This window comes from Sturnira hondurensis, unplaced genomic scaffold (genome assembly GCF_014824575.4).
Source record: "Sturnira hondurensis isolate 20B ecotype Veracruz unplaced genomic scaffold, ASM1482457v3 Scaffold0003874, whole genome shotgun sequence".
NCBI lineage: Eukaryota > Metazoa > Chordata > Mammalia > Chiroptera > Phyllostomidae > Sturnira > Sturnira hondurensis.
This window is the reverse complement of record NW_028076505.1, coordinates 2858297-2885965: the sequence shown is the minus strand read 5'-3', so window position 1 is coordinate 2885965 and position 27669 is coordinate 2858297. Positions and strand designations below refer to the sequence as shown.

Sequence of the window (27669 nt, the reverse complement as noted above, 5' to 3'; positions counted from 1 at the left end):
TAGTGGATGCTGTCACGGGCTGAACTGCACCCCCCCAAATCCGTATGTGGGAGTCCTGACCCCGCTGTGCCCCAGCGTGTGACTTGCTTTGGAGATGGGGCCTTCAGAGGCGATCAAGTTCAGGTGAGGTTATGAGGGCGGCTCTAATTCAACCTGACTGCTGTCCTTATAAAAAGGGGACATTGGACAGAGACAGACACACATGGAGCAGGGAGGCGACGTGGGGACACAGGAAGGAGACGCCATCTACAAACCGAGAAGAGGGGCCGGGAGCAGACTCTCCCCTCGCAGCCTCAGAAGGAACAACCCCACCCACATCTGCATCCACAACTTTGAGGCCATGCATCCTGTTGACTAAGTCACTCGACCTATGGCACTTTGTCACGGCAGCCCCAGGAAACTATTATGACGGCTGACAACTGCCCGCATGTATGTCCACTCACGGATACTCCAAATACACGGGTGGAGGTTGTGCAAACACCCAGGTGAGGATTCAGCACGAAACACACAACTGCACAGTTTCTTCACAGAGAGAATGCACACACCAGCACACACCAGTGTGCACACACACACACACACACACCACGGTGTCCTGCAGGAGAAGATACCCAAGCAGGGTTGTGGGGAGCGGGTCACACTGACCTGAGGGCATCCCATCTGTGTCCCGCCTCTTACCTTTGTGTTAAGTGACCTCACCTCCATGGCCCTGACACTGGCCCTGACACCAGCCTGGGTGTGAGCACACGATTTACACCACTGCATTCAGCAAATGCTGCGGATCAGAGCTATCCCGCCTGCCCAGCTCACCGGGTCCGAAAGCCTACATCAGACCACCGGTGAGGCGCCAGGCACACCAGGCTCTGGTGGGTCCCTTCTGCCAGCCGCTGGGTGACTTGGGAAGCCCACGTGCCTTTCTGGTTCTAGATCTGAGTTTCTTCATTCAGGAAATGAAGACCAGGTGGACCCAAAGGCCTCTCCTCTCCCCAAAAGTCAATCCTGTGCAACCAGAGCCCCAGACACAAAACAAAGGCCTAACAATTTTGAAATAAAATCACAGAGGGGATGTATTTTTAAACAACCTTAAAAAATGACATCCTTAGTGCACACGGTAGTCATTAATTTTTTTCTTTCCCTCTCTGTTCTTCCATGCCTTTCATTCCTCCCAACCTCCCCAACCCTCTGGTCCTGGGTCAAATCTCTGAACTTCCACTTACTCGCTGTGTGACCTTGGGTGGCTTACCAAACCTCTCTGTGCCCGGGCTCCATCATCAGCAGAGAGGGCACAATGCCAATACTGACTTCAAAGGACAGGTGGCAAGGGCTCAGTACATGTCAGTGATAACCATTGCCAATGGCTATTGTGACTAATCCCACTAGAGAGGGGCTCCAACTCACCTGCTGTTCTGGATTGGAAAATCCCACAAGACGATAATGGCGGATCGTTTTCAAAGCCTTTGAGGCCATTGCTCCGCCGGGGCAGGCTGCAGGGGAAGTTCAGGTCTGGCCGGTAGTATTTCCCTAAGGCACAGATCCGCACCAGACAATCAGTTCCCTTAAGTGGGCACACAACCCAGCCACAATCAAGACCCATTAGAAGTAGGGTTGGCGTTTAAATTGTTGTCCACTGTTTGTTCTCACAAGGGCTCTGTGACGTGAATCCAATTCCAGGAGAAAATGCTGCCTTACTGCGCACACATTTCCTCAAATGCAGAAAACCTAGGTTTCGGCCCCAGGGACCCCTTCTGCGGACCCACCCCCACAGCTTTCCTGAGTAAGAACCCAGCATCTCCATGACTGACAGCTTAACCGGATAAGAATCTCCAGTTAGCGTTAATTAATTAGGTGAAATGTGACCCATCCCCCTGGCTTAAGTGTGTCATATTGCCTATGGGGACAGAGTCCACATGGCCAGAGATGACCCTGAATTGTCCGTTATTCAGTCAACTGCTTGGGGGGGGGCTGGAATCTGGAGGGTGCCCTGGACTCCCCCAGAGACCCCTCCCAGAGGCTGCAAAGCACCATGGTTCGCTTTGAGTTCAACCTTGAGCTTTAATCTGACAGTCTGGTGCCAATCCTGGCACTACCGTCACTGGCTGTGTGATTAGAAGCAAATGACTTAATCTTCCTCAGTAGATTAATCAATATGGGAGAAACACTGTTTCCACAAACCATTGAGATAGTGCCCAGAACCTGGCTCCCGGAAGAGGTCAGAGAGTGGCATGTCTGATCTCACTGTCAAATTATCGATTACCCTACAGAGGACACCACTCCACCCCAAGCCCTCTCATTCACCCAAGCCACCCCCGAACCTCCTGGTACAACAGGTTCTGGCAGCCCAGACGACTTTCCTCAGCCTGTACACACCACAGGGCAAACCCCGAATACCCAACACCTGCACCCTGGCAGCCTCCCAGCCCTTCCCCAGTGCACAAGGGTCAGCACATGCCTTGCTTTTTAGTTTCCATCCATGATTTTGCCGAAAGCTCCCACCCTGGAAATTCCATTGGTAAAGACTTTAACAGAAGTCCGTGCCTTTTTTGGCTCGTTAACATGGATGAAGCAGAGACTAGGTGGCCCTGACACCCGGCTGGCAGTGCCTCCTGGACCTGTAGGTGATGGAGAAGTCACCCAAGTAGGAAAGCAAGGCCAATCATCTCAGCCTTGATTTCCACCTGGTTGAAGGACTTGCTGTTGGACACGCCCACCATGCTGCCCACCAGCTCTGGCAGGATGACCATGTCGTGCAGGTGCATCTTCACCGACACAGGTGTCTCCATGGATGGGCCTCCTTCTGGGCCTTGTGCAGGTGCTTAGGCAGTTTCCCGCATGCCAGTGCTGCGTTGCTGCGGGCGCTGCACGGCTGCATCAGTGGCTTGTGTTGTGCAGTGGCTGACCACCCGTGGTAGGTGAACTTGTGGAAGTTCTGCTGCTTCTGCTCCACTTCCACCGTCTTGTTGGTTCTTCGGAAAGGACTACCCACTCACTTCTAAAGGCCTTTATTAAACACCAAAGCGTTGGCTGTGTTTGCTGGGAAAGGGGTTTTTTTCCTTCAGAGGGACGGCCCATTGGTCATGTCATATTCTCCAAGGCATCTGTGGTTCAATAGATGTCAACCTGCTCCGTTTCACTTTTGCCTTCAGTGACACTTTGTGGTCACCGTGAGCGGCAGAGGGCAAGAGCTCAGAAGGCTGGGCTGTGGGGCAGGGTTAAGTTCTGACGGAAGTGGAGTCTGCAGAATAGGGGGCATCCTGGGCCAGCACCACTGGGAAGCGAGGGGCACGTGAGGGGGGGCGGTGCTTGCACCAGAAGTGAGCAGGAATCAGGAGGAACGCTGGACTCAGAGGAGCCCCCAAGTGCCCTGTTGTAACTCATTAAACAGCACAGCCTGTGAGATGCGGCTGAATTAGACTGTCAGCACTCGCTCCGTGAAGGGATTCTCCACCCTGGAAAAGGGCCACCAGCAGCGTCCTCTAACCTGGTGGTCTCCAGCGCCTCAACATATCTTCCCCAATAGGTGGCTGGATCCTTCCTCTCCAGGACCAAGTCCTCTTCCTCACATCCACCTCCTGTCCTGTTGTTTCTTTCCCGAGACTCATCTCTACTTGACCCATAGCCCCGCCTCTGTGGGTGCCTGGAGATACATTCGGTCATGACGTGATGTGCTCAGAGTTTTTCCGCTGTGTGCTGGTCGTCTGCCAGTGGCTTTCCCTGTCCATTCCCCCCTTTCTTGGCCTGCTGGGCTTCTGGAGGGATCCCAAAGGGCCCCACTAGCTTAGCTACTGTGAATGGATTTGATCACTGTGTTCACTCAGTACCTTCATGTACCCAATCAGCCTTGGCTTAGAAACTGTGGCTGTCCACTGGTGCCCGGGGGAAGGGTGGGCGGTGGTACAGGTGTGGATCACCAGTGCAGAGACTGACTGCACCCCAACCCGTCCTCAGTTCTTTGCATCTAGAGGGGGTGAGGTCGGGGTGAACAGCAAACACGTTCAAAAACATTTCCTTCAGTTGGGAAAGGGAGACAAACAATCTAGGGAAATGCCCACCGAAGTGAAGACTAGCTGAGGGAGACAGAGCGATGAGATTGTGAGGCAGCGAATGCGCCGGCAGCTGCGGGTTCAGAGGCCTCGGGCCAGGGCAGCTTGCTCGGAAGTCAGGCTGCACTCATTACCCAGACACGGTGCGTGCTGCCAGCGTCAGCGGACTGGCCATGTGTCGCACCAGGAGACTTGCTTCCTGTTGAAACCGTTCCCCCATCTCCTGCAAAGCATTGGCCCTAAGGCGCGCACAGACGACGTGCGCACCGGGATGCTTCCGCGCATCGCCTACAGGGAGAGGTGCAGCAGTGCCCGTGCGCATGCACGATCTATACGGAGTCGTTCTACAGGTGGCAGCACGGGGACTCCAGCTCGGACACCCGGGACGCGATCTCGTTGGTCAGAGTGACCTTGTGTCTGTGTGCGGAGGCCGCCTGGATCTGACCTACCGTCAGGAGTAGAGCATTGCTGTAGCCAGGACTTCCCGAAGACCTGGTCCACCCGCTCCCCGTGGCGCACCACCAGCACACTTCGCCTCACGATGGCCGCCTGGAATGGGGGAAGGGAAGGGAAGTCACGGTCAGCGGCAGACACGTTCACGGATGTGTCCATCCGTAGAGAAGCATAGCCAAACATGGTTAAAATGTGCAAGTTAACATCTGCGTTACTAAACTTCTTCGAACAGGCACCTCGGTCATCCAACAGCTAGCCTAGAAATGGGTCCCTTCCTTCCTCGTTCTGTTGCTACATCCCGTTTTACCAACGGCATTACAACGGAAGAGGACTAGGAGTTGCAGCTGGAAATCTCTCTAATTTCTTACAGCTTTTTATTTCCTGGGCATCATAACCTTGTAAAAGGACTGAGAAGAAGAAACAGGGGTGCCCCAAACCCTAGCACATCAGCTGCTCTACTACTTGGTCTCCCCCAAGTCCTATCCCTAATCCTAGTCCCTTCTGGCCGCTCTAACAGAACGCCATGCACTGGGTGGCTTATGAACAGCAGTTATTTCTCCAACCTCTTGAGGTTGGAAGTGCCACAGGTCAGGGTGAGGCCCCTCTTCTCAGTGGCAGACTCCTCCTGTGTCCTTCCCTGGTGGGAGGGGCAAGGGAGCCATGGGGTCCTTTTATAAGGACACTGACCCCACTCATGAGGGCTCCACCCTCAGGACCGAGCACCTCCCAAAGGCCCCACCTCTTAACATCATGACACTGGGCACAGGGACAAGGCGAAGTGAAGAGCACGACTGTGTCTCACTGGAGTGTGCAGCCGTTCGCTCTGGACGCGAACCCCTGACACTGCACCAGGGGAGGCTGTCTTGTCCTCTTACAGTTTCGAAGTACGGTGGCTCAGGGGTTGCCGGACTGACTCCAGGACGCCTGCCCCCTCCGAGAATGAGTATGAAAATATCCCATCTCATTCTCGTCCCTGCTTGACCTGCAAGTAGGCTGCAAGGCACACCTGGGCTCCCATCTACCATCTGCTTACTGACATTCTTAAATACTATCAACGCATCAGGCTGAGGTTTTGGGTTTGGGGCATTTCCTTCCCTGGAAGAGCCTGCAGCATGTCGACTTTGGAAAGCGGAGCTTGCCGACAAGAAGATTAAGATACAGTGGCAAGTCCACGGGGAATGGAATGGACTGAACCTGGGGCCCACAGAACAACGGGGCTGCTGTGACTCCTTGGTCATGAGGTTGTGTGTATGCCCTGTGGCTACGGTAACCAAGTGCCACCAACTGGGTGGCTAAAAACCAATTCAACCCCTCACAGTTCTGGATAACGAAATCTCAGAAGCAAGGTGTCAGGGGGGCCGCACCCCCTCAGAGGTTATGGGGGCATTCTTGCTGCCTCTTCCAGTGCCCGGTGGCCCCCGCAACCCTCGGCTCATGGTCGCAACGCCCTATCTCTGCCTGATGCTCACACGGCCTCTCCCCTGGGTGTGCCGGTGTCTCCTCTTGCGCACGTCGGATTCCCTGTCTGCCTCCCTTGGGGACGGTCAGGATTAGATGTAGGGCCCACAGGATAACCCAGAATGATCTCCCCACCAAGTGCAAAGGCCCTTTTTCTTTATAAAGTAACATTCACAGCTCCAGCAGTTGGGACCCCCTATCTTTGGGGCCATTAATTGGCCCGCTGCACGTTCGTTCTATCACACCCGATGCCACGGCCTTCTTTTCCCCGCCGTTTGGAAGGGCACACTCAGACCATGTGGGAGACTTCCGTCCACAGGGAGGCGGATGTGGGGTTTGTGCATTTAAAGCGCCAGTGAGTTAGACACAGGCCGAGCTATAGGCTGAGCCTTCATTCCAGCTTCTCCCTGTTCATAGATCTCGAAAGGGGGTCGCAGCCTCGGGGAGGCCCCCATTTAAACCTGTTCTCATACTCTCCCACTGGGGAGTCCAGACCCAACTGTACCTTCCAGAGCCTGGGCAGTTTGGGGGTGGGAGCCCCTTTTTGTCCTTGCAGTTGGCAGGTCCCTGGCTCCTGGTCAGCGGCTCCTCTTCCCTGGCCCTTTCTCTCCAACTGAAGACTCAGCTAATGGAGATGCCGGCTGCCTGCCCAGTGCCCAGCATCTTGTGCTCAGCTTTTGTCCACAATGAGCCCATCCCAGCCTGCAGGCAGCCTCTGGGGGATCAATGGGCTCTTGGGGATGGGGAAAAAGATTTGGATTTAGGGTGATTCCATCAGGAGTATCCATTAGGGCCCTTATTAGGTTGTTCTATGGTTTATCCAGTGAGATTTACGGGCAAGGCTCTGAGCCAGGCTCTGGGACACAGGTGTGGGCCAGACATTGTGGCCCTGCCATGTGGGTAGTAACCATCTCTCGGCACCCTGGGCCTGGCCTGCAGTGGACACGTGACCTCCTGTCTCATATAATTCTTGAAACAACCCAATGTTGGGGGATGGTTAGGTGTCTTCGTGCTCCCCACAAGCTTCCCAGCCCCTGCAAACCTCAGTCTTCAGATCTGTAAAGTAAGAATGAGCGGGACTAATGCCACCGGTGCTGGGTGGGGAGGGGTGGCTGGGATGGAAGCCCACGTCCTATGTGTGACACAGGGCAGGGATGTGGGTGGGGGGACGGCTCACACAGCCCATAGAGGTGTTTCCCCTGAGTGGGAACTGGCTGGGGCCAGCTGCAAGTGCCGCCCAGCTGTCTGGGGTTCCTCGTACAGGTGGGCTGCGGCTCCAGAGCAGAGGGCCGGCCTGCCCACCACTCGGGTAGCATCAGGGACACTGAGTTACTGGCTTGTCTGGGGGGAGGAGCTGCCTGCTCCACCAGGGCCCTGCCCATAGTCTTCACCCCTGCACATGCTCCCAAGTGGGTAGTGGGTTCAGATGCCCCTGCTGTGCCCCCGACCTCGGGGCTGAGGCTGCTATCTCCCCGTTATCGAGCATGGGCCTCCTCATCTCTCCCAGCCTGACTTGAAAGCACAGAAGCTCCATCTTTTGGGGCTAAGGAGGAGGGGACTCCAGCGGGGTCATGAAGCTTGGCAATGACAGAATCAGGGTGAGAGCTTTGGATTCCCAGCAGGGCTGTGTCACTGTCCCTTCCCTGCCCTGTGTCCTGGCGCCATGACCGAGTGACTGCTCCCTGTTCTCGAAAACCCAGCAGGTGCCTGTAGGGTGAGACCGGCTCTCAGCCGTGGGGGGTTCACCCTGTGCCCAGGTAGACGGAGCAGCCTGGCACCTCAGCACCAAAGGGTAAGGCCTCCTGATGGCCCACCAGAGTCTGCACTCCACTCCCGGGCAGCAAGGGTGTGCGTGTCTACAGGACAAAAGCCACGCCTGTGAGGCTGTGTCGATGTCAGCAGAGCTGACTTACAGCATGATGTCGCTGAGCTCACTGCACCAAAAAGGGAGCCTGTCACCTGTAAAGCCAGCAGGCTGCCGGTGCTCCGTGGCCTTGGCAGAGGATGGAGCTCCCCGTTCTGTCTGCTGCTGGCTTCCCCGTCCTTTCTGGAGTTCAGGTCTGCAGCTAGACTGAAGGTGTATGTCCTGCGGGTGAAGAAACAAGGTGCTGGGTCACAATGACCGTGGGAAGCACTGGGCCAGGCAGGTGCTCGAGGATGGACATGAAAAGCAGAAAGTCATGGCGAGGACGAACGAAAGGATGAGTTCAAAGCGCTTGGTGCTCAGCACATAAAAAATCCTGAGTAACTCTTGGCTGTTTGTCCCCATGTCACCACCGTGAAGGGCTGAACTGGACCCGCCCCGATCCATATGTTGAAGTCCTAAAACCTTTGGGACCTCAGGGTGTGGCTGTATGTGGAGATAGGGGGACTTTGAAGAGGTAATTAAGGTACAATGAGGTCATTTGAGTAGGCCTTAATCCAACATGACCGGTGGTGTCCTTATAAGAAGAGGGGACTGGGACACAGACACACACTGAGGGGTGACCGTGTGAGAGCCGGGAAAAGACCACCAGATACACGCCAAGGGGAGAAGCCTCCAGAGGAACCGACCCTGCTGACACCTCGATCCTGGACTTCCAGCCTCTAGACTGTGAAATAAATTCGTACTATTTATCCACCCAGCCTGTGGTGGTACCTTGTTCTAGCAGCCTGGGCAGACTGACGCGATGATCTCCTGCAGTCACCTTCGATAGTGGTCAAAGGTGTTAAGGTAGGTGTGGTTGGGCTGCAGGGATGAATGAGCTACGGACACACACAGGCAAGGGGCGGATGGTGTGGGAGGGTGGGCAACAGTGGCCCCCAGAGTTTGCAGGCCGTGAGGCAACGGCTACCTGTCCTGTGAGTCAAGAAAGGTGCAGGGGCGGGCAGGGTTCGGGAGGTCTGGGATGACTGGGAGAAAAGACCACTGCACACTTGGCGTAAGGGGGTGATGGTGGGGTGCCCTACCTGAGAGTGTCTGGAAGGAACTGGGAGAGGCCAGAGCAAGCAAACGACCATGTGCCCTGGGGAAAATTTCATTTTTTAAAAGGAAAGGTCATCTTTATAAACTCAACTTAATGTACAATCAGGGCAGAGACCTGGGGCAGTAGGTAGAGAGGGGAATGGGAAAAAGGAGAGTGCTGGGTTTTGCTTGCCGGGGGGACTGATTGGGGAGGTCTTGGGAACAGTAGGGGAGGCTGGAGGGATGGGCTGCCCAGGAGGGGTGGGACGCAGGCACACGGGCTGGTGCCTCGGCCAGGAGGGTGCACTTCACAGTCTGATGGGGAGAAGGGCAGCTGGTGCAAAGACTGCAGACAGGTGGTGTGAGGGGGACAGCTGGTGGACACTCTTGATTGTTCACCTGTCATGGTAGGTGGGAATGAAGAGTACAGTGGATGGCCTTCTGGCTAAATGAAACAGTTAGACACAGACCAGCTGGCGGGGCGGAATGCCTGAGGGCTGAGTGTCCAGGGCCGCCCGGGCCCCAGATGGCACGGTTTACGGGAGAATGAGGAGGCCTGTAATCTGATCACGTGTGTGACTGGTAGGGGACCATCGCCTTTGTTACTATTTTCTTAAGGCATGGTTCTCATCTGGCTCTTTGGATCATAGTATCCTTGGTCACTTTTACCACAGAGAAGCCTCAAGCTTCAAGTGTTTAATAATCACTATTAAAGACAGATCCAAGTGTCCCTCTGAGATCCCCTCCATCGCTCCTACACTTTCAAAGCTCTCCCCAGGGGTCCAGAAATCAGAAATACAGTCCTTTTAACTGCTTTCTAGTTTTACATAATTTCCTTCTTCTGTTTAATTCTTGGCTTTGATGTGAGGTCATGTAAAGTGCCATTTTCTCTGCACCCGTTTTCGTCCCTCTTCCTGGTGTTCTTCCCCGCAGGCCGGGCCCCCGTCTGTGGGTTGTTCTGGGCCACTAGTCTGTGTCTCTCCTTTCTTCTTCAAGCCAAGGTCACATTATAGATTGGTCACACACTTGGCACATCTGACAGGGTAGCTGTCTACTCTCACGTCTTTATTTTTCGAAGTTTTCTCAGCTCTTCTCCCCTGGTGATTCTTCCAGATAAACGTTTCCGTCATTCACCGAAGTTCTGGAAAGCGACGCCACTGGGACTTTTCCTGGACTCTCTTTACACCTGGAAATGGCTCCCAGGGGCATCAATGTATTCATGGTTCATTTTCTCCCGGGATCCTAAACGGGGCGTGTTTCTACTTAATAGACCATTTGTAGCCTTTGCCTTTCTCTTACAGAGGCCTCAGCACCCCCCTTCTCATCAAACTGATGGCTCCCCATCCTCCAGCCGGAGACCCTCGGGAGAAATAGAGCCGGGAGCACTGCAGGGGCATCCGTCCTCCACTGCAACCCCCTCAGGGCCCCTGGTCACCGGCCTTCTCCACCAGGGCCCTGCGCCCCGGACCCGCCATCACATTCACGGCCTCTTGCTGTCATTAGTGTGTTTCTGAAATGGTCGGCAGCCTGTACTTTCTCTTTCCACGTTGCTGCCTGTGCAGCCCCGCGCTGTGAACTCCCGTCCGGGGTGACCGGGTCAAGCATACTCACTCTGCTCACGTGATGTGTGAGCCTCGGTTGGTCATGAATAGACCCCAAACACTGACATGATATTCGAACCACTGACATTTCCCTCTTCAAAGGAACCCACTCTCGGCAGCGTGGGTGCTATTCATAGACTCTCACTCATGTCGGCCCAGGAAATGTTGGTTTCTTCTTCCTGAGGCGAGGCGGGGGCACCGGCGCCCGGCTTGCGGCTCACCCTGCATACAGCACAGTCTCATTATCTATGAATGACATCTGTCAAATTTACAGTTAGAGACAAAATTGACTTTTTTTTTTTTGCCAGTCTTTCAAATGCAATGCAATTAAAGACGATGGGATGTTGGCATGAGAGGAGAGGAAGGAAAGGACCTTGCATTTTAATAATTCCATTTTTCTCCTTAACTCAGAGGTCACCCTCAACGGTTGACTTATACCCTGGACATGTTTGCGTTGCCCCTGGTCCCTAGCTGCAGTCTGTGGGGCTGTGTGGATGACATCACTGTGTTGGTTGCTAAAGCCACCATAACAAGGTGTCGCACACTGGGTGGGCGACTTCAACAACAGAAATTTACTCTTTCACAAGGTGGAGGCTGGAAGTCCCAGGTCACAGTGCTGGCAGGGTTGGTTCCTTCCTTAAAGTGGCTGTCTCCTCCCCATGTCCTCATGTGGTGGCCCCTCTGTGTGTGTCTGAGTCCCGATCTCCTCTTGTCAGAAGGACGCCAGTCGTATGGGATGAGGGCCCCTTGAACAGCCTCATTTTAAGCAAATCTCCTCTGTAGAGATCCCATCTCCAAATACTGTCTCATCCTGAGGTGCCAGGAGTCAGGGCTTCCCCGTGTGAACTTTAGGAGGACGCAGCTCCGCCCAGAATTACATGATTATTATAGTGGAGCTACTTGCATGAGCGTTCTCTGTGGTTTTGCAAAGTTACAGGTTTGTAGAGCTTCGGTGTTGGAAACTGCACCACAGCTAGAAGATGACAAGGGTCCTCTACACCCTGCCACTCAGGCCTCACAGCTCTCGGCCCTACGCTTCTCCTAGGTACGTTCTTCTACGTGGAGAGTTGGAAAGTGCAGTGACTCAGGAAAGTACTCCTGCAGCACGACCACTCCGACCCCGCAGACCCTTTTCTTCACAGTGACACACACACATTCCATGTGGATGGGCGTCCAGGGCATCCAGACTCCCGGGGCCGTGGGCGTGGAGGCTGAGGCTGTTGTACTGGTAACAGGCGACTGAGGTTTTAGTGGCCACACTGTGGGCACTACAGCTGCAAACGCACACCTAGGAGCGTGTCTCCTAAGGCAGGTGGGGCACTCCTTCCCGTATACTTGAGACCATGCTCTCAAGCACTGACGGGCCAGCGGTTCTTGCACCCTGGGCCGCACAAGCCCTGGGTCCTGCAGCCGAGGCCTAGGGGGTTGGTTTGTACACATCCCGTGACTCAACAGATCAGCGATGTCCAGACCTTTGAGGACCGCTGTGTAAGTTAAAAAGCAGTAAGTATTTAATAAGCTCATTGTTGGCAGTTCTAAAAGGCTGAGCCAGGACCCCTGAGTCTGACAGCAGGCCAGCTATCTGGCCTTCTGGCCGATAGTCATGTTGCAGTTTGTCTCACTGCCCCCCAGTGAGGGTGGGGGTGCTTCCGAAATAAGGCCAAGAAGATCACCCACAGCCTAGCCTTGCACTTTTTACTTTTCTCTCCTTTTGTTGCAGTTTTTGTTAATGCTTATTAATTCCTAAGAGAAGTGTGTCTCTAAGAAGAATAGTCCCAGAAATGTCAGGCTTAAAGGCTGAAATGATTATTTTGGTGCCAGGTGGCAAACAGATTAATTGCAAAGCAAAAAAAAAATGTTCAAGCTACAAACTTATCTTCTACTGAGTCTTCCCTGCCTAGTTCTAGAAACTAGGTTTGCCAGGTTTATGTCCAGGTTTGCCAATCACTTGGTGACAGTAAGCAGGAAGCACAGCAGAGAGCAAGGGCCAGCTGGGGGACAGGAGCCAGAGGGATGCCCCGACAACCTGGAACTCCCATGATCAGTTAAGGTGGCACCGGCGTCTCTCCCCTGCTTTCCTTAAACCGTGTGTTGCATCGGATGAGGATGCAATTGGTACTAAACGGAAACAAGTGCTTCCTTAAATGTGTGGTCTCATCCAGCTCCCCCCGCCCCCGCCCCTGGGTCTGAGGGTACTCAGCCCTCCAGAGAGAGAAACAGAATTAATTATCTCTGCCGTCCCAAGTGGCACCAATATCTTGTGGTTTTGTGGTGGCCCAGGGGACCCACGGCGCTGTATACATCTGCAAAATTGTGCTTCTCCTGAATAACTGGTCTACTTGCTCGTGGGAGGGCTGTGCTGGCTGGTGGGAAGCCGCAGCCCTGCTCACACTGGGTGTGGGAAAGCTTGGAGCCGGGTCCTCCCAGCATGCACCTGGTGTGCAAACCTCAGCCCTGGGTTGTCTCGCTTGTTTCCCTCTGACCCAATTTCCTTATGTTCTTTTCTCTACATTTAAAATAGATTAATTTCTATGTTGAATAAGTAACACATTTATAAGGTTCAAAATTTAAAAATTATGGAAGGGGACTGAAGAGCCTTCCTCTCGTTCCTGTTCATTCTTCCAGTTTGAACCCCCACGCCCCATGTGGTAACCAATGTTAGAAGTTTCTAGAGATTCTCCTTTCCAGGGAACTTTAAAGCACAGGCTTGCATATAAATACATATTATGAGTATATATGCACAGACAAGTATGTTTAACTTCATCCCTTCCTTACAAATAGTGCTATACTCAGTGTTCTGCAACTCACCTAGGGCTTTTTCATGTCAGTACATAAAATACGTCCTCATGACCATTTAAAAAAATTGCAAGTATTCTACTGTGTGTCTGTACCACAACTTATTTCACTGGCTTATTTTTAAGTTTAGTTACCTCTTCTACAGGCATTTGGGTCATGGCTGAAAACACACACACACCTTCCTTCCAGTCATCCAACCAAAAGCCAACTAGATGCTGTGGTGAAGAGATTTTTCAGATGTGATCGAAGTCCTTAGTCAATTGACTTGAAGTTAATCACAAGGGTATCCTGGCTGGGCCTGGCTTATTCCGTTTGAAGGTCTTTAAAAAAGGCCCAGGTCTTCCCAGAGCTCAGAGATGCAAGTAGCAGCCGCGTCTGCAATGTCTGCAATTGCTCGTCCACCTGCTGGGTGGGCGGTCCTTCCCGACTGTCACACCTAGGCGTGGGGTTTTGCTCACCATGCTTTCCAGGCTGCTCTGGGCTCCTTCCCTGCCTTCTTGCTTGTCCTTGCTTAGCCAGCCCCAACAACTGCGAAAGGCAATCCCCTGTGATAAATCCATGCGTGTGTATGTAGACACATGGTGTGCAATGTATGCATGTATTATTATACAGATAATACAAAATAATAGAACAAAATGTAGGTTAGTTATATTATAAATAACTATATATGAGTATAGAATAATATGAAATATACTTATATGTACTTATAAATATGTATGTGTGTACATATAACTATTACATAAAAATTACTGGCTATGCTTCTCTGGTTAAACCTTTCCTGACACTGAATTTGGTATCAGGAGTGGAGTGTCGCTGTTACAAACACCTGAGACCAAGCAGTGGGTAGAGGCTGGGAGGGTTTTGAGAAGGATGATAAAGTCTAAACGACTTTGGACAGACTGTTAACAGAAATATGAACATTACAGGTGTTGCTGGTGAAGACTCAGAGGGAGTGAGACACATGTCATAGGAAATTGGAGGAAGACGAGACCTTATTGTGTAGTGGAAAACAGTTTAGTGGAATTGTCTGTGGGAAGCAGAACTTGTAAGTGAGGAAGTCTGTTACACAGCAAAGCACGTTTCCACGTGAAATGTTAAGGGTGTGAGGAGAGAGGGAAATTGAGGGAAGAATTGTCCAGTAAGAGGAGTCAGCACTTGGTGACTTCGAAAATCCTCAGACCCTTCAGGTGACACTGAAGACGCTAAGAAATCCCAACAGAACATGACACCGCCCGGAGTCCGGGGCTTTGAGAAAATGAATTCTGCCAACAACCATGCATGCCTGGGGGAGGCCCCTCAGCCTCCGATAAGCCCCCAGCCCCAGCCCAGACCTGACCCCAGCCGTGGGAGCCCCTGTGCTCAGCCACGCCCAGACTCCTGACCCGTGGAAACTGTGAGGTAGTAAATGCATGTGGTGTTAGCCGTCAGGTTAAGGACATGTGTTATATAACACTAGAAAACTGATGACACGCCCACCACAGGGCTCTGGAAGCTGGGGGGTCCAACCTGCGGCCCACAGGCCACATGTGGCTCAGGATGGCTGTGAATGAGGCCCAACACAAAACCATAAATTTACTTGAAACATGATGAGATTTTTTTTGGTGATTATGTGTCGCAATGTATTTAGTAGTGTGTGGCCCAAGACAGCTCTTCTTCCGGTGTGGCCCAGAGGCACCAATAGGTTGGACACCCCTGTGCCTGAGTAGAGATGAGTAAAAGCAAGCACAGGACTTCTGGTTATAATTTGTGTCCCCAACTAAGAAGTGGTATTTTGTAATCTTTTGAGATTAAGATCACAGAAGCCATATATGAGAGTTCACATTTTCTGAGTGTTATCAGCAGAAAACCACATGTCAGCCAAGATCCTTGCTGTATCCCTGTGGGGACAATATTGTGATTTATAGCAGTGATGGAATGGTCTAGAAGCACGCAAACACCGTGGCCACTGTTTTCAGGCACTAACGCAGGAAGGGACCTTTGGGCTGCCCCTCGAGGCGGCGCTCACCTGTGTTTCACCCAGGTGTCACACTCGCTGGCTCGTTCCGTGTAGTTCTCAGGCAGGAAGCCTCGGCAGCCTGTCCGCTGTGAGAGCCCAATGACCCAGCCCTCGCTGGCTTCCTCCTGCTCAGTGGGGTCCACGAAGATGTAGTCGCCAGGATTTAGTGGCAGCTCGTCCACGTTCTGGGGTTTGTACTGAAATATGGCCCTCAGGGTCTGGAAAAGAGGCAAGTGTTCTCATGTCTCCAGCAAGAACTTGGGCTGGGAAAGAGGACGGTAGGGGGCTTGCGTCTGCCTTTGGCTCTCAGCTCTTTCATGGGCTGCGTGTCTCCAAGGTGCGACCCAAGCCTTTGTCAGATGACAGATGGCTAGAATATAACAAAATACAGGACCGAGGCCTCTGGATAGATTTAGAAATAAATTTTGGTGTCTATCATTTGTCTAGTATGTATGTACAATAAGCATGTATTTATCATCAATCTATCATCAATCATCTGTTTATCATGTCTTTCATCTCTCTTTCTACCATTCATCTGTCATTTATTGATCTATGTATCCAGGTATCTGGGTATCTGTCGATCTTGTTCTTATTTCTTATATGCAATATCTTGAAGCATAGCTCAACTTTCACATCTACCTTCCCTGCTGCGAAGTGTTTTACAGCATCTTTCACCGCACGGAACACATTGGATTTGGCCCCACTGACTCTGTGGGTCTGTACGGAGCACGGCATGGTTTCTGTTTGAATGAGTTGGTTTAGTAGAAGAAAGTCTTGGAGTGAGGCTTTGCCCAAATCATTATCTAAACAAATCCCTGTATTTTGCCATGTACAGTGCACACCCATGTTTTTGGCCTGTACTTTTAGGAAAAAAAAGTTTCATTTTAATTTTTTTTACTCATTTATATTTAGAAACAAAGCCAATTATTGCATTCTAGGGTATTATTTTGCATGTCATATCATTATTGCTTTCTAGAGTTACACTTTTAATGCATAAGCATTTATATAGATATGGAATTAGTACATGTATAATGTACATCCTTATTTTTCCCTCAAATATTTGGGCAAGAATGTATGCATTATACATGGCAAAACACAGTAATAAGCAACACAATATATTGATAAATCTTTGTATGGTTCATTTCTTATTACCAGAAGTGCTTCCATTTTCCCCTAAATTTGTGTGTCTACAACTTACACAGGGTGGGGCAAAAGGAGGTTTATGGTTGTTCATATGGAAAATAATATAATAATTCATAAATACAGAATAAACTCCGTTTGACATACTCATGACTATAAAATCTATTTTGCCTCACGATATAAAAATATATATTTATAAATATATTAAATATATAATATAAATATATTTATAAATATATAAACATATTATAAATATAAATATAAATAAATAAATAAATGTAACAATGCTGGTTGCAAATTGCGCAAAGAAAAAATTGTAGAGAGAATAGGAGTTCTTCCTTCCACTAAAATACCTCCAGTGGAGGGTGGCGGGGGTGGGTGCTGCGGTGGGGGTGGGTGCTCTGCCGGGGAGGCCCCGCATGCAGTTTCTGCTGGAGGATCTGCCTCCCTGCCAGCCTGGGCCACTCACCTGGTAGTGCACGAAGCGCATGTCCCGCGAGTACAGCGCCGCCGTCCATTGGCAGCTGTGGCCCGGGTTCACCGCCTTGGCCAGCTGCTCCAGCGTCCTCTGGTGGTGGGGGTAGAACTTGTGGGCCAGTGTCAGGTGCAGCTGCTTGGTGCAGGGCTTCACGGTGCAGTCTGGGGAACCGGGTAAACACAGGGACGCCTGCCGTCAGCACTGCCCGCCCAGGATGGCTGCGTGCCCAGGCTCAGCAGCACGAGCCCTTACCCACGGCTCCCTGCCTCGGCACTGGGCCTTCCTTGGCCAGGCAAAGACTCCCCCAGATTGTGCCATTTTGCAGAGTTCACCTTATAAAGGAGGTGATTGGGTACCTGAGGATTCTACAAGGTGTGCAATGTATTATTATACAGATAATATAAAATAATGGAACAATGTAACAGTGTGAAAGAGGAGCCGGAAGAGATGGGGATTTGGGGGCGGGGTTTGGGATGTATCACTTTGCAAACTAGTTGCCCCAACAGTGGATTAACATGTATAGGAAGCTGACGCTCCATCCCCGGGGTGTACGTGTTACTCAGTGGCCTGGCCTGGTGAGGTCGCTTTCCAGGCCAGTGGCTTCTTGTTCAGCTGTGAAGTCTTGGGAAGAAAATGCCACAGGCAACACAGTTCTGTTGAACACGACAGTCTCTCTGGCACTCGGCTCGCTTTGGCGGGCCCTGGTTTTTGTGGGGGTCTCAGCCCTCGGCCCTCACTCTGGGGCTCCCAGGCCAGCCAGGGTCTGATTTCAGCGGGGCCACAAAGTGCTGTATGTTCTGGGGAGGCGGCAACCAGTGGAAATAGCTCAGAGTTCGGTATCAGGTAGACCTGGCTTTAGACCCACCTGCTCCTTTTGGCGGGGCAACCTTGGCCTGACTCAGCTTCCGTTTCAACAGCAGCAACCTGAGGATGGCGAGGGCTGCCTGCTGGGGCCGCCATGGAAACCGGTCTCTGAACTCACAGCCTCTTCCAGTCTTTCAGTTACTGTCAGTTACCCGCTTCCTCTCCCACAGGCAGCATGCAGCAGCAGGCAGGATCTGCCCTCCTCTGAGAAGGTTCAAGGGCACTGCGGATACTTCCTGGAGCCTAGGCATGGCGGCCCCACCCCCATTTCACTCACCACTGTGGAGGTGAGAAGCCTGAGGCAAGAGACTGAGTGGGCGTCGGGGAAATTCCTTCCCTGAGCAGAAGGGGCAGGGCAGCCTTGCCGCCTGAGTCAGTGCGGCCCAAGACCTACTGCTTGTGTCATCGGAGCCATCAGTGAGTCACCCCGACTTCTGAATGGGCTCTTGTCCTTTCTTCTCTCTGTGGCCCCATGCCAGTGGGGATGATTTGATGAGGAGGGACCTGGGAGACAACAGAGCTGGGGCTGGCCCTCTTGAAGCCCTCAGGGTCAGGCTTGGGGCACAGGCAGCGGGAGCACAGGGTGAGCCTGCGCAGGGTCAGGCCTTGACCGATCTCTCAGGACCTGTGGCTGCTCAGTAGAAAGTCCGGCTGGAGTGGAGTGAGACGCAGCTGGACTCTGGCCTGGTTCCACCACCCCCTGGGCAGGGGGCTCTGCTGGTTTCCTGGGGCTGTCGTCATGAACTGCCACGGACTGGGCGGCTTAAAACAGAAATTCCTTCCCTCACAGTTTTGAACAATAGCAATCTCAGAGCAAGGTGTTGGCAGGGCCTGCTCTCTCTGGGCCTCTGGGAGGGAGGAGGGTCCTTTCTTCCTGCCTTTTCCAGCTTCTGGGGGCTCCGGGGGTTCCTTGGCTTGTGGCTGCATCACTGATCCCTGCCTCTGTCTTCACACGGACTCCTCCCTGTGTCTCCGAGTCCTCTCCGAGCAAAAACACCAGTCGCTGGATTTAGGGCCCACCCTACCCCAGTACGACCTCGTTTTAGCTAATTACATCTGCAAAGACCCTATTTCCGAGCAGGGCCCTTTTCTGAGGCTGTGGGTAGACATGAATTTTAAGGGACACTATTCAACCCAGGCCAGTGGCCTTGGGCAGACACAACACCCTCCCCAGCCTCAGTCTCTCCATTTGCTAAATGGGCAGCGAGACCTACTTTGCGGGGAGAAGTGAAGAGGAAGCGAAGCTCCGGGCCAGCTCCGTGGCACGTGGCCAACACACTGCACCAGGACGAGAGCCATGTTGTCTTTTCAGAGGCAGGAGATTCAAGAGACAACCTTTGAGGTTGCCTTTACATGAAGGAGACTCACCCACAGAGACGAGGGTGAGCTCACAACTATCCAGCATGTTTGGTCTCTGTACTCGACAAGGCAGCCTCCCCGTGGGAACTCTGTAAGATTCCCGTGGGAATCTGTAAGTCGTGGACTGGGGCTCACGCATGTGTGGAGACGGGGCGAACGAGCCACCTGTGCAGGGGCGGGGAGGGGCCTTCCCACTGGGGCTGTGGCCTCCGAGTTTCAGAGTTGGTGCATCACAATACTGAGAAGCACCAGGAACAACAGCGAGTTGCCCCGGAAATAGGCTACATTGTTCCAAGAACAAGAGCCTCCCCATTTTGCAGAGAAAGGAAAATGACTCAGGGAGCTGAGGTGACTGGAGGAAGGCACACCACTAACCAGAGATGCAGGAGCGATTTACGTCTTCGAAGGTCAAGTCCAAAATTCTTCCCGCTATTGCCAGCCAGGGCCTCAGTCTCCAGACCTGGCTGGCATTTGGGGAAAAGGGAATTTTGTTGAGCCTCAGAGTGAGTCTAGATCATCTTCCCCCAAAGGCCAAGGAGAGGGGACTAAGCCCAAATCTAAAAGTTGAAATGAATCAGCGAGGACTTGTGTTTTATACACAGCACTGAAGGGTTTAGGAGAGATGGTGGGCACGGGGCCGGGGGTGGCCCTGTCTCTCTGTGTGCACACCAGCCTGCAATCCCTGTCATTACACAGTCACGCAACATTCCCACGTGGGACAGTTTCCCCCGGAGCTGGAATGTGGCAGGTGTCTGGGAAATCACTTTGAAATCAATGCAAACGAGGCTCTTCCAGTGGGAGAGAAGCTCGCTGCTGGTTCTCTGTTTGCTTACCTTATAAGGACACTGGGCTCATTAGGGAGGATCTAGGGACATTGCTCGGCCTTGGGTCAAGGCCCTATCAAAGAAGTTGCTTGGCAAGGGAGTGGTGGGGATGGACGTGGCCTGGCCAAGGGCAGGTGCACCCCAGAGCCCCGCCCAGCCAGCTCGGCCAGCATCCTGACCGTCACTGCGGTAAGGAACGACCTTGCCTCCTGCCGTTGGGATCCACCCACTGCGCCCCAGTGCAGCGAGCATAGCCCCGGACACAAAGGGGCCACATTCTATTAACAAGCCCTGTGGGTGCCACTGTCCAGGCCTGCCTACCTGCTAAGACAGCCGCCTCCGTGGCGAATATCGTGGCGAATTCCCGGATGACATCTGCAGGGCCCTCACTCACGAAGAAGCCCAGGTAGCTGACGGAGGAATGGAGAACCAGAGGGACCACCGAGGGGAAGGAGCCCAGCATCCGGTCGCCAGCTCTCTTCAGAGCCTCGTACAGGCACTCCACCTTCTGGTCTTCACACTAGGGGAAGAGACAGCCGTGTGCTTTCTCAGCCCTTGTTACAAGGCCCCCCTGTTCATAACCTAAAATAAAAGGCCTTTCAAAGTAGGAGGCAATGAGCATTTATGTGAGATCACAGAAAAGAATAGCTACTCGGAAGCACTGATTCAGGCAGAAGCCCACATACCGCTCCGATGTGCAGACAAAGGCCAGGGGCTTTGGTGAGAAGGGAGGGGGGGGGAGCAGCTCCATCCACAGAAGGAGGCATTGCTGCAGGTGAGGTACGTGATCATGTTAGTGCTAAATAGTGTAAAACAGTTTGAGCTGGTAGTCAGCCCACCTGCTTTCTTGTCGTCCTTGCAAACAGTTCTTGGGGCACAAGGCAGCTCAGGCGCAGCCAAAGGTGGCCTGGCCCTGTTCTGACTTTCCGGGGTTCGGGGCATCACACGTGGGGCAGCTCCTCCCCAGGGGGCAGATCCGGCTCCATTTTAAAGTGGCTCATTTATTATTTTTAAACATCTATCAATGAATTAATAAAATTATGCAGCCTCGTGAGCCCCCTTTCTGTTCACAACGCTGTAACTGTAACGTAATTCGTCTGGTTCATGTGTTTGGGGTCATGGGTTTGTTCTATGCCTGACAGGGTCTCAGCTCCCAGCTCCCTGTCTTTCTGGGAGCAGTGAATGCGGGTGAGGCTCTGGGCCCCGGTCCTCCTCCCGCTCCGTGCATGGGCGCCAGGCCTGCAAGGCTCGCCCCGCCCTTCCTGTCTTCTCCTTTATCCATCATGGGTGTTTCTCCCACAGAAATCTCCAGCACTTCTCAGCCTGGAGTCTGACCCGGGGAGGACCGAGGGCCAACACAGACTCCGACCCTGCGTCCTCGCTGCCCCTGCAGTTCTGTCCGAACGCCCCTCCCAGTGCCACAGCGCCACTCCCTGCCCAGCGTGGCAGGTGCTCAGTCATCCGGAGAGGCTCGTCTAGAAAGGTTGGGGGGACCTGGGTGGAGCCCACCGAGCTGGCCGACACCAGGGTGTGTCCTTTCCAGGTTTTTCTGATGGAACCACAGAGGAAGTGGTGTCTGGCCCTCCCTGCCTCCTCCCTCATTCTCACACCTCCTCCTCTTTCGAGCAGCCCAGGCCCTTCTCCCCTTCGCAGGGCCCCCGTGGAGCTGTCTGTGTGACTATTTTCTAAGTCGGGGCTGGTCCCCCAGGCGGGGACCAGTCCTATATCTGTGATTGGCCCAAACCCACCCATTCCTCTGTTTCAGGCCCTGTGCCAATCTCTAGGGGTGGCTTTACCCGAGGGACTTGTTCTGGTGAGGGGCACAGAAATGTCCCAGACACATTGTCATACGACAGGGTAAGTGCCACTTAGAGACATAAACAAAGGAAGGTGGGAGCACAAAGAGCCAAAATTCCTTCTGTCTGGGGAGCTGGGAAAGACTTAAGAAAGGGAGGGGATAAATGAATTGGGTTCTGAAGGATGAATAGGAGTTGGCCAGATAAAGGTGAGGAGGAAAGTAAAGGTCATCTCACAGAAAGAAGTCAGCTAACACTACTGTTGTGGCCACCCCATCAAGACAAACCAAATGGCTGCCCTTGATTTTGTCCCATCACTGCCTGGTTTTCGCAGAAAATGACTTTCACTGCCAGGTTAGTGGGCATTAAAGGCACGTCGGGGACGACTCACCGTGAAGAAGTCACAGAGCGTTATGTGAGGGAAGACCTCATGCGCTCGGTTCTTCGTGCACTGGCGCTTGCTCTCTCTCCAGAACTCTTGAAGCTTTTCCAGCAGGGACCCCGTGGGACAGAGGAAGAGGGCATACTCCTGGGGGATGGGGTCATCTAGAGAAGGGTCATTGCCATGACAGCGCAGCCTGCAGCAGAGCACAGGCCACTTTCACCTGGTGTCGTGACAGAAAGATCCTGTCCCCCTGGAGGCTGGCCTCTCAGAGCCACAGGCCATGCTGAGCACCGGAGGTGCATGGGCCATGACCATTGTTCCCCACCCCTCACGGTGAGGTGCACCCAACTCAGCGCCCCATGTGGCCACTTGGGTCTCAGACCCTGCACCTCTGACTCCCAGGTCAGAGGCCAAGCAAATGCGAGGAAGGTGACGGTGAAACTCCGAATCTGGTCTTCAAACGACCTCTGTGGTCCAGCCAGCTCCTTAGTGCTGAACGTTTTGTGGGAAAAAATTCACATTTTAATTTTATCTCACACTTCCAGTTAAATGTAAAAATCGAGACCACAGAGAACGAGACAAAGTTTAGGGGGGGCGATCACATTTTCTTTCAGCTCAGAAAGTTATCTCAGGTACGAGGGAAAACAATAGGCAACCCATAATCCAAGAGCATTCTCACTAAGAATAAACATGAGAATTAAAACAACCATCTTTCACACGGGCCAGATGAACGCGATGTTCTCCAAAGGATGCAAGTCGTCCTCTATCATGTCACAGGTGCGGCGAGATTCACGGATGAGTTTACGTGATCCCCACGTACGGCAATTGGCAGGTACGTGTCAAAGCCTTAAAACGCCTGGACCCTTTGAACTAATAATTCTACTTCCAGAAACTGAACCAAGGGAAAAGACAAAAAGCGTAAAAGAAAACTGCGTATATAAAATGCTTATTGTAGAGTTATTTACAACAGAAAAGAAGGAAAAGCTGGGGAATGACAATACATTTACTTATCTGTTCATTAGAAACTGTGGTTTGGAGGACTCGCTCAAGTCTCAGGAAAGTGCTCATGAGATAATACTAAGTTTAGAATGCAATGTACACCCGGTCGGGGAAACATTAGTTATGTGCAAATACACCTCCTTAATAATAATAAAAAATACCCATAGAGGCACCCACCCCCCTTATGCTGACTCACTTGCCCCTTCTAGAAGCAACCTCAATGGTTAAGCTGTTTTGTTTTCCTCTAGACATTTAAGTAATAAATTGATAGATAGCACTTATATGTGTTTTATATAAATTATAAGCCATTGTTCAGATTATTCTGCAACTTGCATTTTTTAAGATTTTATTTACTTATTTTTAGAGAGAGGGGAAAGGAGGGAGAAAGTGAGAGAGAGAAACATTAATGTGAGAGAGACACATCCATCAGTTGCCTCTGGTACACCCTGACCGGGGGCCAAACCCTCAGCCTAAGCATGTGTCCTGACCAGGAATCAGACTGGCAACCCCTCACTTCGTGGAATGACGCCCAACTGAGCCACACCAGTCAGGGCCGTAACGTGCATTTTTTACTTAACAATGTTTTCCTGATTCCCCCATGTTAATAAATATTCACCCAATTAAGCTGGAAATTTCTTGGGCTGTATAACATCCCATCACGGACATAGGTGACCTTCATTCCCCTGGTGTGGACATCAGTACATTCATTCCACTGGTGTGAATTTAAGTCACTTTCTTGTTAATACTGTAACTGAGGTTGTTGCGCATGTGTTTTCAGTCCCTTTGTATTTCTCCAGAGGATGCCCTTAGACGTGGAACTGCTTGTTTGGGTGGCTACACCCAGTTTCAGAGTTGATAGGCACCCCAGATTGCAACCAGACACCCCAGATTGCTACCAGAAAGGAAGAGACCACCCTTCCCCTCCCCTCCCCAACACTGGAAGGTGCCTGTTGTTTTTAATGGCATCGTAATTTGCCTCTCCCTGAGTGTGAGTGTGCCTGGGCCCACTCTGCGTAGAGACTAGGGGGTCCTACGGTCTCCCAGCTCCTTGGTGGGACTTCTGGTCTTGTTGGCTGAGGGACCAACCAGAGCCCTCAGAGCAGTGGGTCCTGCAGGTCCCGTTCAAATGGGGCGGGCTGGCCCTGAGTCCCGGTGTTTCTCTCCCTCCCGTGGAGGGGCCACATGTTTGGCCCTCAGCCCAGGGTTCCTGGAGGAGGAAGGGCATTCCCACGAGGGACATGCGGGGCACTCAGAGGACCACCGTCAGCGCCTGCCATCCTGTTCTGTGAGGGGCACCTCAGCCGGGTGGGACCAGGTTTTTATTGTTCAAGTCTCACGACGGCTGTTGCGGGCACAGTGAGAGGGGACTTCCCGCCGCAGGCAGAGGATGGCATCATGGAACCCTCAGGCAGGACTGGGTTGCAGAGTGGGGGTGCCCTCTCCAGATCCCCAGATAAGACAACTGGGGCCCGGAGCTGTGGGCGGTGTGCAGAGTCATGGAGCTGGTGGGTGGGGGCACAGCCTGAAGCCAGAGCTCCCGCCCCCACCCCCAGGCAGGCGGCACCCCTTACCCTGCAGCCAATCAATGCCTTAGGGGACACTCACGACCCCAGTAAACCCTGTCCCCATCTGAGGCCGCCCGAGAGAGTGGCGGCCTCTATTTTGTACCAGCCAGAGGGCTCTTCCCTTCATTCCACAAACCATGTGAACTTTTTCCTTTTTGGACAACTGCATTTGGATTAAGTCAGAATTTTTAAGTGAAGGAAACCTTGTCTGAGGTTCTTGCTCTTTTGTTTTTTACTTTAAACCAGGGCTGTTTATTCCTTTCCCTCAGAGCTGAATGGGCGGGGGGGCATGGAGGCGGCCCTGCCCTGTCTGGACTGTACTGAGCAATTTGTGGGGTCCCGTGCAGAGTGCCCCCATTCCCACACGGTCCGGCGTGTGAAGACAGCCGCACTCACCACTCAGCTGCCTCTTTCGCTGACTTTCTCCCAGTGGCTGCCAAGGCCTTCAGCCTACAGGAAAGCAGAACACAAGGAGCATTCAGAATCTTCTCTTCCATTTTGGGGGAGCGGGTGAGAGGCAGGGGTGGCCCTGCCACTCACTGGGCCTGCAGGTGGCACCCCCAGGAGGAGCTAAATGGCTCGCTTCCCAGCTGCACAAGGCTCCCAGGCCTGTCCTCTGCAGAGCCTACCGTGGTTTGGGACAATGCAGACCTGCTCGTTTTCCTCCCGGGGCCCCCACCTTCAATCCTCGGCCTGCAGTCCAAGGGCTCATGCCCTGAGATCCGCCCATGCCTGTAGTCCTGTCCCCCCGCCATGCCCTAGGTGCCTGGCACCAGGGCCAGGTGGACCCACCCTCCACTCCTGCAGTTGGCTGTGAAGGGCCCCAGCCCTGGCTTGCACTTGTTTTCCTGCCAAATGTGGCCCTGAGCCAACATGCTCATGGTACTTCCAGGCCCAGTTCAAAAGCCCCCTCCTCCAGGAAGCCCTCCCCAAACCACCCAGCAGGGTGGATGTGCAGCCCCTCTGTTGCCCCACCACATACATGGTCACCACACTTGTTAGCTCAATGAGCTCGTGTCTATTTGCCTCCACTACCAGCCTGCGGGGCCCTGAGGCCCAACCGTGTCTCACTCAGCAGTGTAACCAGGACGTGCGCACATCAGTCAAATAACTGAACCGGACCACACTGAACAGCAAGGAGTGAGGTTCAGGGAATTCGTTCAGGAGTTCAGCCCGCAGTAGCAGAGGGTGACGAGGAGGCTGTGGTCCAGTGATGCTCTGTGGATGCACCCCCCAGAGAGTTTCCCACGGAGAGGCCGTGGTGTGGAGCCTTACTTGGGGTGCCTCAGACTCAGGAGAAGCTTAACACATGCTTCCTACCCCCGACATGTGGCCAATGTTTAAATTAGAAGGTATATTTTGAGCCTGCGTTTAGGCCACCAGTCAGGGTGTGACAAAGTGCGGGCTTCATAGGTGCTTTAGAGAGTAGGGCTCGGGTCTTGCCTGTCTCCACCTGCCCTCTCTGGTCTCAGTGTCCCGCCGGCACCCGGTGGAAGGTGCTCAGGACAGGGTTGAGCACTCATGTTGGCTTCCCTTTTCCATTTCACAGGCCCTGGGTTTATTTTGAACACGAGGACGAAGCCCTCTCTGGGTTGTAGAAGAAAGGGCTCTAGGTTCAACATCATTTCACCCAGTTTGGCTGGGGTTCGGTTACAGTGTTTAAGGAAAGTTTGCCCCCATCCCAAGTCCAGGGTAACCCAAGGGGGCTCTGACGGGTTTCCCGTGTGGGTGAGCATCCGAGGGGGCCCGCTCCAAGAAACCGGTTTCCTACGGATGCGGTGACCCCGGGACAGTATCCTAGCTCATGGCTTTGGGGTGTCTTCTCTCTTTCCTAAGAGTGGGTAACTCCTAAGGTTCAAGTTTTCTACATGTGGACTTTCTCCGTGGGCAAGTAGGATCATGCTAACCCAGTAGTTTCCTAACCATTTTGTTTCACAACTGGACATTCGAAAGACTTTTCGTAAGGATGAACGCTTTCCGGCACCCTTTGGAGACATCTCATCCCAGCAGAACTAGGGACTCACTGGGCCTTTTGAATCAGAGTTTGAAATGTCCCCTCAGAGTCACTGGGTAGCCTTACGAAGAGGGTACAAGTAGGCCCCCAGCTCCTCCCAACCCTGAGAAACAGGGTGCTGTGGTAATACTTCGAATTCCCACAAACCAGGCCCCCCACCAGCCAGCCAGCGGAGTATGTCACTTCATTTATAAAAAGCAGAAAAGGGTCTGACTAGAGAGAGTGTCTCGCTCTGCCATAGGCGCCCCTGCGACAGGAAGTAGGTGCCCTGTGCCGCCCGCGGTTCTGTGGCAGGGACCTCGGAAGGGCCAGGCTCGGGGGCAGGGGCAGGTGCCCATCGGGCAGTACTCACGCAGTGTGTGCCGGGAAGCCCATCCCCAGAAGGGGGTCCAGGAGTGAGGCGGCGTTGCGGCCCTTGAGCTTGCTGTTGACCTTTGCGTAGACCTGCATCTCCCCGGCAGCCATCTCTTCCTGCCTGCACACTGAAATGAGCAGATGAAGCCAGAGAGGGAGAGGCTGAGGCTGCGAAGAAAAACCTCAAGACTTTTTTTGATCTCTCTGACAAAAGCTAATATCCTGTTTGCACGGGATATTGGTTTTCAGAATTCTCTTTGCAGGGTGCTGGGCAGCTGCATCCATCGACCCTGGTTCCACAGTGGGGTTGGAGTTCCAGAGGTCCCAGTGTAGACCCAGCCTGGGCTCTGTCTCAGGGCTGCATTGGGAGCCGGGCTGCATGAGACAGGGGGAGGGGGAGGGGCAAGGGAGTGGGAGCCGGGGCAGGGTTCTCTGCTGGGGCCCACTGCCAGCGGGGTCCCTATACACCCTGGACCTCAGTCTCCTTACATGCACACAAGACATCGCACTGCTCACTCTAAAATTTTCTCTGCTCACTTAAAAATTTTTGGTTCTTTTAGCAGCTATTCATTGACTTCTTTTTTTCATTTAAAAAATCTCTGAGTG

The 27669-nt window shown here is 52.9% G+C and overlaps 1 protein-coding gene across 2 annotated transcripts in view; it reads right to left on the bottom strand.

Moving 5' to 3' along the window:
- UBASH3A (ubiquitin associated and SH3 domain containing A) overlaps positions 1 to 27195 on the bottom strand; it is a 35819-nt gene extending 8624 nt beyond the window's left edge. For both annotated transcript variants that reach the window (XM_037043027.1, XM_037043028.1), the window contains exons 1-9: positions 27062 to 27195; positions 25092 to 25145; positions 22138 to 22324; positions 20272 to 20470; positions 16895 to 17064; positions 15295 to 15503; positions 7908 to 8034; positions 4487 to 4586; positions 1396 to 1518 (exon numbers count right to left, since the gene is read on the bottom strand). In XM_037043027.1, coding sequence (XP_036898922.1) covers positions 1396 to 1518; positions 4487 to 4586; positions 7908 to 8034; positions 15295 to 15503; positions 16895 to 17064; positions 20272 to 20470; positions 22138 to 22324; positions 25092 to 25145; positions 27062 to 27174 — 1282 coding nt within the window. In that variant the 5' untranslated portion in view covers positions 27175 to 27195. The remainder of the gene's footprint in view (positions 1 to 1395; positions 1519 to 4486; positions 4587 to 7907; positions 8035 to 15294; positions 15504 to 16894; positions 17065 to 20271; positions 20471 to 22137; positions 22325 to 25091; positions 25146 to 27061) is intronic.
- Positions 27196 to 27669: the final 474 nt, after the last annotated feature.